Below are 14,828 nucleotides of genomic sequence, written 5' to 3'. Positions count from 1 at the left end.
AATCAGCGGCTGAGCTGAAATGCAGTCAGGTCTTCTGACTCCCAAGTCCGGTCCCACTCACTGTGAGTGATACAGCAGAAGCTTGCCTGGAAGCGGTCTCCTCAGAGGCTGCTGATTTACATTCCCTCTTGTGTGGCAAATAGTGGCTTGTACCAGTTGGCCCAGGTCTTGCCCCCTATTGCAAAGCCCCTGCAGTGGTCCCAGGTACTCCGAAGCCCTCTCCGTGTTTGCCCTCCCAACAGAAGCCGGGAGCATCCTGATCTGCAGCTGTGGTGTCAGCCTTGGAAACAGCATCTGGCGGAGGGGAGATCTCATTCCAAACATATCCATGTCACTGAAGCCAAGAGCAGGGAGGAAGCCCCAAGCTATAGAACTTTGAACGGGGCGGTGGAGAAGCCTCTGCCCCTGCCCTTGCCCCGGTCTGTGGAGGAGTCATATATCACCAGCGAGCACTGCTACCAGAAGCCCCGCACCTACTACCCCGCTGTGGAACAGAAGCTGGTGGTGGAGACCCGGCGCTCTGCCCTTGACGATGCAGTCAACCCCCTCCACGAGAATGGTGACGATTCCCTCTCTCCGCGCCTGGGCTGGCCTCTAGAACAAGACAGGAGCAGAGGGGACAGTGACCCCAAACCCAGCTCCCCAAAGGTATGGGGCTCGCTTGTACTGGTTCTTAATTCGGTGTTTGAGTGCTTGTACCTTCTCCTCCTCGGGCTAAATGTTCTGTGGAAGATGTTTATTATAGAGTTGTATTTACTCTAAAATTGTATATAAATTTGCTTACCATAGATGTTTTTTGGTCTGTTAAAATGAGTACAAAGTCAAGAGAGCCCACTTAAACCCCAAAGATCATTGGCTCTAGGAAATGTCCGCAAAGTGGCGGAGTCGGGGGCGGGCTGTGGAGAGGTGGGAGGTAGCAGGGGAAAGGGGTTGACTGGAGCTTGATAAATGGAAGTAAGTTAGGAAAGTGCGTTTTTTTCTTCAATGCAATTTATAGTTGCCCGTGGGTGCTAATCCTTCGCACGAGCAAAGAATGAGTCAGGCGTTTTGTTAGGCATAAGGTTTTCAGTACAATTCTATGCTGGCTTTACTTTTCACTTTGCAGCCCTGACATAGGAACAGTCCATTTTGTCAAAATATTTGCTGGTTTCATCAGTTTTCCCAAGAGACAGTCTCAGTTTCTTGTTATTCAAGTCATTTTCTTCTGGAGCCCCCTGTGTTCTCTTGCCAGTGTTCACTGGTCTCATTCTGCCCTGTCCTCAGTTGTCAGTGAGGATTTGTGTGATTTGAGAGCTTCTCCACCCTTGTCATACTTACTTTCACAGACTTCATTTTGTGGGATGGTATCACCAGCATAAGTCCATTGCTGCATCTTGCCGAGGGGGAGCACCCTAGGTTAGAAGCCCCTCAAGGGTGGGCATTATACCTGGTTCAGCCTGTATCCTTGCCAGGGTCTCAACAGTGCTGGATGAGGCTGGTGAGGACATAGTCTTTGGAGACAGACCCAGTTTCAAGTCTGAGCTCAGCCACTTGCTGTGTGATTCTGGGCAGGTCACTTCACCTCCTCAGACGCGTCTCCTTACCCCCTGTCGAGTGGAGCCAGTGGCAGTGCCCTCTCAGTTATGTGCAGCGTATCTGTGAAAAGCTCTCAGAACATGGCTTTGCACATAGTCACCCCTAAATAAATGTTAAGTAGAACCTATTTCATTTCAAGTAAGTGAATGAAAGGTTGTGGTCACAAACCCCAGAAAAGGTTTGTGATCGTGCAGACTAGGCAAATTGCCTAGAGGTGTCTGGCACATCATGAAAAAATCAGGAAATACTGGGCCTAAACAAGACAGCTGGGGTTAAAAATCTCTCATTGATAGCAGGCTGACCATAGGCCGGCACTGTGTTTTATAAACATCCTATTTCATCCTCATGAACCTTTAAAGTAGGATTTACTAGTAGGATTTACTACTTCCTTCTTTCCCATGAGGGAACAGAGGCCCAGAGAGGTGAAGTAACTCATCCAGATACATGCGTTCAGCAAGACATGGAGCTAGGACTTAAAGGTAGTTTGTCTGACATCCACATACTAACCCTTGTCTACACTCGCCCTGCTGTATTCTGATCTCAGGTTTCTGGAAGCCTTTCTGTGAGGCCTGCTTCAGGCCTAGGGCATTGGGCCATTCTTTGGGAAGCAGCTGTGGGATCCTCTGAGCCAGAGGTCTGTGCTGCCCTGAGGCGGTGGTTATTGGTACAGCAGGCACGCTTCTGCCCAGTGCCCAAGAGGCGAGGAACGGGGCAGGGAGGTAGATAGCTGGGATATTCAAACTGCAACTGGGATTTCAAATGGTTGTGGACACTGGCTGGTTGGAAAAGGGGTTGGGAGCTGTCTCCATGCAGTAACGTCAGTGTTGTCACATCCCCAGGTGAGGGAGTATGTCTCCAGAAAGGTCCTACCTGAGGAAGCCCCCGCTCGGAAGCTGCTGGACAGAGGCGGAGAGGGGCTGCTGAGCTCCCAGCACCAGTGGCAGTTTAACCTGCTGACGCATGTGGAGTCTCTTCAGGACGAAGTCACGCATAGGATGGACTCCATTGAGAAGGAGCTGGACGGTAGGGCTCCCTTCTTGGCTCCCTGCACTTGGCAGGCACTGTGGGCCCGCCGGGATGAGCTGCTTTCTGAACCCCCTGATCTGGCTCTCCAGGTGCAGCTGTGCTCTTGCCTCCTCTCTGTCAGTCTCACCACCTTCATTCTCCCCTCAAGATGGCAGAGCCTTACTTCTAGTATTGATCGGGCACTTCTAAGGTTTGTGCGGTGTCAGGGGTCCTGCCTCACCTTCCCAGTCCCTTCTGCCAAGGAGAGTGTGCAGAAGAGCAGCTGGACTCTGCCTGCGGGTAATGTGTGATCTGAGCCCATCTTTACTAAGCCAGTTCTGTGGGGAATTGAAACTTTGACCTATTTGAGCTTTTAGGGTGTCTGAGGATTGATCTGAAAACACCTTTTGTTTCAGCCTTTCTTAAAATCTAATATGAAGCCTTCTCTTTATCAGTAGAGATTTAAGAACTTGACTAAGTCATTTACATAGCCCCTGGGTATTTGTTCCAGATGTTAGTGGTAACAAATGGGCTTGGAGGACTGAACTCTTGATCCCCAGGATGTTGTCCGTTTGCTTTTTGAAGACAAACTTCCTTCTTGATTGTTTGTTGTCTTATTCTCTTATTTCCTAATTATTTGTTTTCATCCTTAGAAAGGAGACTGATTAAGAAATAAATGTTCTGTTTGAGGATTCTGAGGACAGCCAGGCTGTTATTACTGTAATTGGGGATGAAATCACTCGGAAGAAAAATGCCATGTGTTATGTTAGCGAGGGTCACAAGGTGTGGCTGAGGCCGGGCCAGGGGAGGAGAGCTGCTGTGAGGGGAAGTGATAACAGGAAGGCTTCCTGGAGCTCCTGGGACTGAAGCGGAGCCTTGAAGAGAGTGATGTTTTCTGCTACAAGGCGGGGGTGACTGAGGGTGATGATAAGAGGACTGGCTCGACTGGGAAAGGGTTTGGCCCTGTTGGAGGACAGTTCATGCTTTCTTTCCTGCCCCGGAGGCAAACCTGCGGAACCGGGAATGGGAGGCCAGTCCAGGGTCCATTGTGAGGGCATTTCTGGAATGCGGAGTGTTTCTGTCTCTCTTTCACTCCTGAAAGGTTTCCTTGGGCTCCTTAGAACTGTAGCTGATGCCAGGTCTGTGAAAAACCCTGCTATTAGAAAGCTGAAAGGGGATCGAGTGCCAGACTGCAAATTGTAGAGTTTCAGACAGTGGCGGTAGAATTAATTGGCTCTGGGTCCCTGAGAAGAGGCTTAGCACCATGGAAACAGGGCGAAGGTTCAGTTGTTGCCAAAGGAACCTGCCCCTAGGGGAGAAGTCAGAGCCTTTCTTTCTTCCTTCTTTCCTCCCTCCCTTCCTCCCTCCCTTCCTCCCTCCCTTCCTCCCTCCCTTCCTCCCTCCCTTCCTCCCTCCCTTCCTCCCTCCCTTCCTCCCTCCCTTCCTCCCTCCCTTCCTCCCTCCCTTCCTCCCTCCCTTCCTCCCTCCCTTCCTCCCTCCCTTCCTCCCTCCCTTCCTCCCTCCCTTCCTCCCTCCCTTCCTCCCATTTTATTTTTGGCTGCGTTGGGTCTTAGTTGCGGCATGCGAGATCTTTTGTTGCAGTGTGCGGGCTTCTCTCTCTCTCGAGCTGTGGCACATGGGCTCCAGAGCGCGTGGGCTCTGTAGTTTGTGGCACGTGGGCTTAGTTGCCCCGAGACATGTGGGATCTTAGTTCCCCGACCAGGGATCAAACCCACATCCCCTGCACTGGAAGGCAGATTCTTTAACTGGATCACCAGGGAAGTCCCAAGCTTGGGCTGCTCCACCCTGAGTTCACTGAGTGGTCAGTGTGGCCAGGAGATAAGCCTGGGCTCCCTTCTCTGGCCTTCCAGGGGACTCTTGTGTCCTGCTCATCTGGGGCCACATATTCTGTTCTTGTTCTGATATTCCAGGCCCCGAGAGGTACTGGAAGCATGAAAATCAATTATAAAGTTTAAAGGTTTTATTCAGGTAAACAGAGTTTGCATTGTATTTAATTAAGATTCATCATTTTATTTCTGCTATCTTCATTTCATCTAAATACCATCAAGATAAACTGAGCTTTTATAGGAATTTGGATACAGTATTCCTTTTTAAAAAGTCTGATAACCTATTGTATTGACTTTTAAAAATGTCATTGTTTCAGTATTAACCATTTAATAACTTATGTAGTTGTGTGAACAGTCTTATAAAACTGAAAGATAAAAGATATTTAATGACCATGAAAATACTGAATCTTTTAGCATTAGAAAGATTTTTTTTTTTTTTTAATGTTACCTTAGTGAGCATTGGCCTCTATCTAGATGGTCTGGGGGAGTATATCTGAAATGAAACTTTACCTTTATAACCTTTTGCCTTGCTTGGAATCATGATACTGTCCAGAAGCTGTTGAGCTTCCTTAAAAGAGAAACTTGGGGTGATGGTGCAGCACCTGGTGTGGAGAGAAGGCTGGCTTGCTGGATGCTGGGGTCCAGAGGAGGTGCTGTTGGCTCCCACAGTTCTGGGTCTGGTCTTCTTCATTCCTGCTAGAGAGAAGACTTCCTTCCACCTTAGGGGCTCCAAACACTCCTCTTAACCAAGCTCAGAGACTGTGAGTGGCCTGGACTCTTCTAGTCTGCACACTGACTGATGGCTTTTTCTCCCTGTGCGTGCCTGCTGGTCACCATGGTGCTGGGGCACGTCTTGGGTGAGCCCGAACCAGATCTGAGGTAGTTCCAGTAGCTTTAAGAGGGGCTTCTCAGCAATTGTAAGATCATCTTGCCAAGGACAGACTGACTGACATTTTCTCTTGGAATCAACCCAGCCAGCCTTGACTGCCTTAGACTCACCCAGATGGGTTCTTATGGCATTAACTTTGAGTCTTTTCTCCATTTACTCTTTTTTTTAACAAAAGATTTACTTATGCATGCATGCCAGGTCTTTGGGATCTTCGTTGCTGCATGTGGGATCTAGTTCCCTGATCAGGGATCAAACCTGGGTCCCCTGCGTTGGGAGCGTGGAGTCTTAACCACTGGACCACTGGGGAAGTCCCACCTCCATTTACGCTTGTGCTCTTTAGCTGAGCAGTTCCTGTCTCTCTCTAGTCTGTGGACTTCTTTTTCTTTTTCTTTCTTTTTTTTTTTTTAAATAAGACTTACTGTTGTATTGAAACTGGTCACTATGGAGTTTTTCTTGCTCAGGAGGTCACTGGTCACTGTCATTTAACTTGGATCCTTTACTCTTGGTTTTCAAGTTCCGTCTGAGAAGTCAGTTTTATATTTCTTATTTTCAAGTCCTTGTACTTGTTGGGATCAGGAGGAGGGAAGGTTCCTCCTCCTTGGAACCCCCAAGTACCAACAAGAAATCTGATGGAGGAAGGTGAAGTCTGAGGAGCCCGAGCGCTCAGTGGGACATATCGCTGGATTGTTCCTGCATTCTCTTACTGCCTCTGTTGAGAACCTACTATGTACCATGCATAGTTGAGTGTTAGGGATATATAATGGTGAGTAAGGCAGACTCTGCCTCTGCTCTCATGAAGCTTGATCTTATGTTAGAGACAGATATTAATTAAATCATCCCGTTATGTTTAATTACAAACCAGAATAAGTGCTCCAAAGGAGAGCAAGTGATAGCATAGCACCTGTGACACAAGGACCAGATTCAGATTGTAGAGTTGGGGAGGCTTCCCTGAGAAGTAACTTGCAGGGAACAAAGGATTTAGAAAGGTGGGAAGGAAGATGGAGGGCTGGTCTGAGGAGGGCAGAGGATTGTGTATGAGGCTGCAGGCTGCTTGAGGAACCGGCACTGCATGGTCTTCCTCTTTCTGCACTCTGGCTCCAGGGTCCAGATGGTGCTCAGTAGAGGTTGGTGCACAGACTAGAAAGGCTAGGGGCAGGCCGGGGTAAGCACAGGGCCTACCTGGAGGGGCTGGCTCTTGTCAGAGGTGCAGGGCTCCGGAATGGCCCCTCCCCAAATGCCAGAGCTTAAAGGAGTGGCTTGGGGAAGATCAAATATCTTTCTATAGAGAAATTTCTGCTCTCAGAAGCAAGACAGCTTTTTAGATATTGAACTAATAATTGTATTCAAGTTTGTTAGTACCTGGACATTTTACATTAAGTACTTAGAAAATAAAATCAGAGTGTTCTGTGCTACTGATGATAGGAGTCAATATGAAGCAGATCAGAATTTAGGGAGACAAAAGTAGACCTTTTCAAGTCCCTTTAGATTCTCATTTTTCTTAACAGAAGGCTAAAACACCAGGCTTTCTGATTTTCAACATGGGAAAGCCTTCTAAAGATGGGGCGGTAACACTGAGAAAGGTGGGTCCTTCCAAGCCAGCTAGACTATAGAGCTGCATGAATGCAGTAGTCACTAGCTATGTGTGGCTATATAAATTAATTAAAATGGAATAAAATTTAAATTCAGTTCCTCAGTTGCACTAGCCACGTTTTAAGTACTCAGTAGCTACATATGGCTAGTGGCTATATTAGACAACACAGACATAGCCCATTTCCATCATTGCAGAAAGTTTTGTTGGACTGCACTGCTCTACAGCATTTGAGCTTTGACCTATGAGTAATACTTTGCAGAGAGGGTGATGAGTCAGTGTTGCCTGAAATGGCCCTCCCTCCCCGCCCCCCACGAGTGGTTAGGTGGGATAAAGTGCTGAAATTCTTGCTGACATTCTTGCAGATCAAGTGTTGAGAACTCACCAGGTCCTCTCTCTTCTGCCTACAGTGTTGGAGAGCTGGCTGGACTACACTGGGGAGCTGGAGCCCCCGGAGCCTCTGGCCAGGCTTCCGCAGCTCAAGCATTGCATCAAGCAGCTGCTGACGGACCTGGGCAAGGTGCAACAGATCGCACTCTGCTGCTCAACATGAAACTGGGCACCCCACACTAATGGGGGCACAATCCTGGGGCACCTGCAGGAGGAGCTTCACATATTTAAATAAATAAACCTAGCATGCCGAATGCACGTGACACCGACTGACTTCAGGGATCTGGGCAGGGGTGTGATGGACTTGGACAAAGAGGCCATTTTGGCTGCTGGAAGGGAGGGCACTCTGATCTCGAAGCCTACCAAGAAGGTAGCAAATAGACTCTTGGGATTGCCTTCTTCTGTGCACATTGTTGAATGGAGAGTGAGTCTTTTTGCACAAACTTCACTTGAAATCGTGCCACTGATGATAAATGGAATGAGAGCCAAAAAAGTTTAGTCGGAAACAGTTGTAAATTCAACTTGCAGCTTATTTAATTGACTTTTCTGTCAGGTTGGGGCACATGCCAAGCCTTCTGGTTTTCTGCCTGGCATGGATTTAGGCAGCAGGCATCATTTTCGTTTTTCCAGCTTCGTGGGAATGTCGTGACTTCACCATTCTGTGGAGGTTGGGAAGAGCAGAGGCCTTGGCTGCCCTGCCTTCTTAGAACTCTTCACTTTCTCACCACCTGTCTTGCATGACTTCATGGTACCGGGGACAAGTTTTGTATGCTTTCACCCCAGAATTGGCTGGGTTGTGTCTTTTGTAGCAGAACCCATACAGCCTGTGGAAGAACTAGAATCTCACTGTAATAAGAATCTAGGAGGAATTCCAAACTGAAACAGGCAGGGTCTGGAACCCAAAGGACAGCATTTTCTACCCACTTCTTGACAGCTTACCAGTTCTATTTAATGTCCAAAAAATGGTTCCCCCAAATTTGAACTCTCACTGTAAAGATTTGTTACAAAGAATGTGGTTTGGGGAATTACCTTACTTTGTATTGTTGTAAACAAACCAGATTCTACATCTGCTGCCGCTTTTCTCCTTCCCGGAAGGGTATATGTTCAGTAGTTGGCATTTTCGGAATTGTTTTAATATACTTTAACACTTTAAATTTCCTGTTTGTATTATTTTGTGAGATCAAGGTGATTATGCTGCTTAAGGTCCAGGTACAGTTTGTACCTTTTGAGACAATATTTGTTACTCTTCCAGGTTACGGTTCCACGTGTAATTGTTTTGTTTTTCCTTACTAGGCAAAATTAAAGAAAATGTTCCATGCTTTGAGGAGTGACCCATTTTACCGTTTAGTTTTCCTGTCACTAAAGGCAAAAAATCAAAGCACATCTATCCATTAACACTCACAAGTTAATTATGGGTTTATGAATCTGTAATGTTATATGCTGCAAATATTTACTATGTAAACGTGAAGTAGCGAATATCTCAATAGCAATGACAGTATCTCCGGTGACCTTTGGGATGGTTAGGCTTTAAGGTACAGGTCATCGCGGTCACAAAGCCCTCTGTACCAAGATCTGTTTCAGGGTATGCTTTGTCTAGTAATTTAACTCACCATTTGATACAAAATGAATTTAGGACAAGTTGACCTGCTGTAGCTCATCCGTCAGAGGGAATACATGTGGCTATGACATCTGTAATAAAGCTGACACAATTCCTCTGTAAGAGGTTGTTTTCCATTGCTAATGTTGGTGTTTCTGGTGTGGGAAAAAACGCTCAAGGAGTATGCATGGCATCTGTGTTTTGCATAATTTATCAGACAGCCACATTGTAAGAACTGTGTGAAGCTTGTCTGAAAGGGGAAGAAACAGGATGATTTTCTGTAGCCACAACTGTGAGGTATGGTGACTTATTAGATTACTGATTTTTCTTTCCTGAAAACACATTTGAGCATAACTTCTGGGGAAGCTGTAACTTTAAGGGAGTCAATTTCATGTCTTTTTCAAGATGAAAGAAGAAACTGAGTTACCCTAATTTTGCCAAGTGGCCATTATTGGGTTTACTGTATGCTTTTTGTAAAGGAAATAATCCCATTTCACTCATTGTGACCTTTGTCCTTAGGGAAGCAGGGGGTGACTCCAAGTTCTGATAACCCCAGTGTGCTTCCCTAATTTAAAGCCATGTTGAGGGGCTCCATCCCCAATTCTTGGGTCAAGTTGAATTAACCCCAGGCTGGAGCACTGGAAACTGTTATTTGCAATTATTACTGTTACCATTTAGAAATGTACACTACCTACGTTTCCTTTTGAGAAAAAACTATCCACCTATAAAAAAAAATTGCCTTGACAAAAACAGTTCTGGTTTGACTAATCATTTTGTTTAAGTGATGAGTGTATGCAAGGTGGACCCTTGATGAGCCAACATTGCACTGTGGATACATATCTATGTTTACGCGCTATTAGAACAGAAGGCGCTGTATATAGAAATGTTGCTTTGAAGCAATATTTGCAAAACATGCAAACTTCTGTATCTGTATTTGGAAAAAATAAAACAGGTTTTTGTTGCTACGTTTCAGTCATTTGTTATAGTTATCTACACTATTTTTTAATATAAATTTATTTTTCTTTTTATATTTATTTTTAGCTGCACTGGGTCTTCGTTGCTGCGTGCAGGCTTTCTAGTTGTGGGAAGCGGGGGCTACTCTTCATTGCGGTGCACGGGCTTCTCATTGCAGTGGCTTCTCTTGTTGCAGAGCATGGGCTCTAGGCATGCAGGCTTCAGTAGTTGTGGCACACAGGCTCAGTAGTTGTGGCTCACGGGCTCCAGAGTGCAGGCTCAGTAGCTGTGGCGCACGGGCTTAGTTGCTCCGTGGCAGGTGGGATCTTCCCGGACCAGGGCTTGAACCTGTCTCTCCTGCATTGGCAGGCAGATTCTTATTAACCACTGCACCACCAGGGAAGTCCCATCTACCCTGTTTTTAATGTGCATTAATTTTCTATAAACATTACCTTTTAAAGGAAGTCTGCTTTTACATTCTAAATAGATGTATCGTCTGCAGGGAGGCAGATGCAGGCTTAAATCCAAAATCCCAAGGAAGTATGCAAAATACTTTTGAATTCATTTAAGTGTCTTTAATATTCAAAAGTAAAATGCCCCACACCACCCACTAGCCCAGTCTGGCTCATGCTTTGTGATGTGAGCTGCAGGACTATTCAATTTTTGATTGTTGAAAGCAGTGCAGAGAGAATAGGTCTGGCCTTCCTTATATTAAAAGATGGCACCCACTGCAATTAGGACCCTTCTGAGGGCAAGCCAAACGGCCTATGAACCCCAATCAGCTTCTTCCTGGGTGTGCGGAAGACTCAAGGAATGGAGTAGGCTCTAAGGTTATACTGCAGAGCTTCCCTATTACTTGCCACACTGCTTCTTCCCTTCCTAAACAATTATGCTTATTAAAAAAGTTAAGGGAGGCAGTTGGAGAGACATTAAAGTGAGTAGCAATCCATTAGTTCACACCAGATATGCTCCTTAAATATTTCAAGAGACTTAATATTTGGTAAGAAAGGTGAGTATGGAGGCTTAAACCAGAGCTCACAAAGAAGAACTAGCCTATCTCCGTGAACACCTGCACTAAACACTAAAATAGCCCTGTAACTTGGGCCTTTGGGGAAGTTTGTGCCCAAAGGGCAGGCTGATGGAGCAAGTTGGTGGCAGCATTGGTATAGCAGTAGCCAGTTAAATAAGCACCTAGTAGAGCCAGCTATTTGCCGGCACGACCCACCGCCATCTACAAGACAACAGATCACTGTCATCTGTCCTCTTAGGTAGGAAAACAAGCTCAAATTCTAGCTAGTGAGAGGTAGGGGCGACGATGGAACACAGGCTGCTGGAGCCCTCATTACACAAACTCCACAAAACAAAGTAAACCCAGGTGGGGCGCTGGGGAACGCGCCGGAAAAAAATTTCCCAGATGTGGCGGCCCAGGCCTAACCAACACATAATGATCCCACAAAAGCCAACAATGGCCAAGTGAATGAGAAACAAAGGCTTTATTCTCATGGGTTCCCAACTTGGTTTCGCCACCAGCCAGAAAGGAGGTTGGAAATAGGCTCGGGAAAATAAGCACGGTAAAGGACGAAGGAAAAGGACACACGAGACTGCAGGAACTGCCAAAACACGTTTTTCATGAACGCGTATTGGGGAGCCAGGCTCAGGGCCTCGGATCTGATCATGGCTCTAGTCCAGAGAGCGCCCGGGCCGGGCCGCCCGCAGCTCTGCCGCTCAGCCGGTGATGCGCACGTCCGCGCGGCGGCGAAGCCGCCGCGCCCGCGCTGCCTCAGGCAGGATGGCGAGCAGCTGCTCCTGCACCAGCATCTCCACGATCTGCTCCTTCGTACGGATGTCGGGCCGCAGCCACTGGCGGGAGAGCTCCCGCAGCTGTCGGAACGCCTCCCGAGGGCCTGCCGCGTCCTGGTAGCGGAACTGCCGGAATCGCTGGCGGAACGTCTCCGGGCCGGGCCGGGAGCCGCCAGAGCCTGGGGGGGATCGCGGAGCGGCTTCGGCAAACGGCGCGGAGGCGAGGGGTGCGGGTCCGAGAGGCAGCTCCAGGGCGGCGGCGGCCGCCGCGGGAGACGTAGGATTCGCTTCGGGGACCGCGGCGTTGAGGCTGGACGACTCGGCGGCAGGCGGTGGGGTCTCAGGAGTCGAGGAGGAGCCCGTGGAATTATGCTCCGGGCTTGAGCTCAGGCCGGCCCCTTCCTCTTTCCCCGACAGCGGCGCGAGGCTCTCGGTTACTGCCAAGCTCAGCTCACTCGCCGCCATGACTCCAGCTCTGGACGTCACTCTTTGTCCGGCAGCTGTGGGCGCAGCACTGCGTCTACAAGGGGGCGGGGTGAAGAGGGAGACGTTTCCGCTAAAGGGCGGAGCCCGCGCGACCCTGAGGGAGAGGGGCGTTGGGGGCCCCAAGCCTACCAGCGCCAGCAAAGCGCCTGGGCGGCCGGAAGTGGGCGTCCCGGCTGGTTTCTCTATGGTGAGCTCGGCGCGCGAGCGTCCGGAAGGGTGAGTCCGGGCTCCCGGAGGCGGCGCCCCCTCGCGTTCCTGAGTCCCGCCAGGAGGCTGTGGCTACCTCAGGCCCGCCGGCCAGTCGTAGCGTGCAATGGCTGGCTCCGGCTGGTGGCGCCTCCGAGCACCTGTTCGAGGAGGAGGAGAAGTCGCAGAGTCGGAGGAGGAGCCGGAGGAGGGGTCGGAGGAGGAGTCGGTGCCGGAGCCGCCGCTCAAGCCCAAGGGCTTGCAGGTGACCTGAGTCTGCCCCTGCGTGCGCGCCTCCTTACTTGACCCTGATTAGAATGATGGCGAACCAGTGGCTCCCGGGGGCTGGCGCCCGGCAGGAGGAGGGCCCAACTCGGGAAAGTTCTCTCGCTCACTCAAAAGAGGAGGGCAGGACATCCGCCTTGTGGCGAGGATGACGCAAGATAACGTGTGTAAGATCTTCAACACACGTAGAAAAAGTTGCCCTTTTCATGGCACAAAGTAAATGCTCAAGAAATTTTTGCCATTACGATTTTTGTTTTTTTTTGGCGCGGCCTCTGAAACCAAGGGACAGGTGGCTCTGTGGGTTTTGCTTTTAATTTCAGGATTACTAAATAGAATAAATGCGTAGCCTCATATAGTGGCCACTAGCCCCATATGCTTACTGAGCCCTTGACATGTGGCTAGTGGGAATTGGGATGTGATGTAATGTAAAATACAGCCAGGACTTAGTATAAAAAAAATGTAAAATATCTCAATAATTTTTTATATTGGTTACATGTTGGATTGGTAGTATTTTGCATATATTGGGTCAAATAAAATATATCATTAAAATTAATTTCACGTGTGTCATTTACTTTTAAATGTGGCTACTAGAAAATTTTACATTACGTATATCGTTTTCATTATACATACGTTGAACGGTAAAACTGTGCTACCCTATTGGAGTCAGGCTGCCTTGGTGGAATCCCTGAAAGGTTTATTTGCCTTAGGCCAGTTACTGAGAGGATTAAATAGTGAAGACTTTGGAAAGAAAGGGCTTTTTAAATGGTTGTCTTATTAAGTAAATTGCTGTCTCTGAGCTACAGTTTAATTATCTGTAAAATGTGGATGTACTAGAACTAACCTCATTAGTAGTTATGAGAATTCAGTGAGATGATGCAGGTAAAAGCATGTAGCTCTGACAGCCCTTTGGTAAGTGATATTCTTTTTGACAACAGGCTCACGAATATGTTTTGTATGTATTTTACAGACTGGGAAACTAAGGGAGAGACAGGGGTCCCTTATGAAGATTTTGTATAACCCTTGCAGTACCTTTGATTTCTATGCAGAATGAGTGGGCCTCTTTAACAGCCATCAACACACCAGTGGCCCTGATATAAAACTTGCCTCCCCCATAGGATGTGCTCTTGGAAATGGGTTGAAGTAGATCCTCACAGAACAGTTTCCACAGCCTGAAAACCTTGAAGGTCATCACAATGGGTCTTTAATGTTTTTAGTTAGTAATATGTAAAAATTGAGAGATTGCATGTGCAAATCTGGATTTCCAGTTTTTCTTGAAAAAGTGGACAGGCTGGCTTCACTGGACCCACCCACATTCCTGCCAGTTAACAGCTGGAGCTGAGTCTCCTTCCTTTAGACAGATACTCTGTTCCAGTCAGGCTCAATCCCCACCCACCATTCCCTATTGTTCTCTGAAATAGAATGTTGTTTCATACATTAACATTCAAAAGAGTTCATTTACTATTGCTCTCAGGTTGTCGTTTTCCTTAGAGCCAATAGTTTTCCCTATTTTCTTTTCAAAGGTGGGAAAACAGGGCCCTAGAGTTTGTCACACCTACCAGCTTCAAACCTTTCCTTACTCTGCCAGGCCCCTTGGCAGTTGGGTTTGCTGCCCTGAGTGAACCAACAGTCCTATTTCCTGTGTGGTAATAGGCAGTCGGTATCCAGGGCTAAGGGAGCCCACCAAACCCTGCTGTAAGGTTGAGGGGTCCTGGAAGTCTTCACTTAGGAGGGGACCTTTAAGCCTAGACTCAGGAAGAAAAAGGGTGGAGTTAGGGGCATTCCAGGTAGAAGGCACTGTCTGTACCAAGGCACAGAGTAAATGGGAGCAAAGCTTTGTGGAAACTGCAGGCTGAGGTGAGGTCTGGGGAAGGGATAAGAGCTGAGGTTGGAAGGTCAATTAGAGGTTAAATCATAAAGAGCCTAGAATTCCATGTTGAAAAATTGAATCCTTGTCCTCTTGCAGAAGGGAACAAACCCTTGTGGTACTGGGAATCACGAGTGTTAGGGCTCTAGCCCATTTCTTCCATCCCTACTGGAATCACAGAACATTAGAGATAGGAGACATCTTAGAGTTCTACTAGAATTGTAGAATGTTAGAATGGAAGGGACCTCAGAGATTAAATCCAAAATCAGTTTCAGTTATAAGCCCCCAAAATCTATTTTTAAAAAAATAATACCTCTTCCTAGAAGAAGGATGCACTTACATACTTCTGCATACAATTTCAG

The 14,828-nt window shown here is 47.6% G+C and overlaps 3 protein-coding genes across 26 annotated transcripts in view; 2 read left to right on the top strand and 1 right to left on the bottom strand.

Moving 5' to 3' along the window:
• Positions 1-9,856, top strand: part of PHF20 (PHD finger protein 20) — a 134,894-nt gene extending 125,038 nt beyond the window's left edge. For all 20 annotated transcript variants that reach the window (XM_059037977.2, XM_067013666.1, XM_059037978.2 and 17 more), the window contains 3 exons: positions 243-648; positions 2,415-2,598; positions 7,315-9,856. In XM_059037977.2, the coding sequence (XP_058893960.1) occupies positions 243-648; positions 2,415-2,598; positions 7,315-7,457 (733 nt within the window). In that variant the 3' untranslated portion in view covers positions 7,458-9,856. The remainder of the gene's footprint in view (positions 1-242; positions 649-2,414; positions 2,599-7,314) is intronic.
• Positions 9,857-11,319: 1,463 nt separating this feature from the next.
• SCAND1 (SCAN domain containing 1) lies at positions 11,320-12,110 on the bottom strand. Its single transcript, XM_059038119.2, has one exon. The coding sequence runs from the start codon at positions 12,108-12,110 to the stop codon at positions 11,571-11,573; it is 540 nt and encodes a 179-aa protein (XP_058894102.1). The 3' UTR covers positions 11,320-11,570.
• Positions 12,111-12,156: 46 nt separating this feature from the next.
• Positions 12,157-14,828, top strand: part of CNBD2 (cyclic nucleotide binding domain containing 2) — a 63,161-nt gene continuing 60,489 nt past the window's right edge. For all 5 annotated transcript variants that reach the window (XM_059038020.2, XM_067012522.1, XM_067012521.1 and 2 more), the window contains exon 1: positions 12,157-12,582. In XM_059038020.2, coding sequence (XP_058894003.1) covers positions 12,445-12,582 — 138 coding nt within the window. In that variant the 5' untranslated portion in view covers positions 12,157-12,444. The remainder of the gene's footprint in view (positions 12,583-14,828) is intronic.

The sequence above is a fragment of the Kogia breviceps genome, chromosome 14 (assembly GCF_026419965.1).
Source record: "Kogia breviceps isolate mKogBre1 chromosome 14, mKogBre1 haplotype 1, whole genome shotgun sequence".
NCBI classification, from domain to species: domain Eukaryota; kingdom Metazoa; phylum Chordata; class Mammalia; order Artiodactyla; family Physeteridae; genus Kogia; species Kogia breviceps.
This window is presented reverse-complemented; position numbering and strand designations above follow the sequence as displayed.

Excerpts from the sequence above, each read along its gene's own strand:
- SCAND1 (XM_059038119.2), bottom strand. The coding sequence starts at position 12,110 with ATGGCGGCGAGTGAGCTGAGCTTGGCAGTAACCGAGAGCCTCGCGCCG.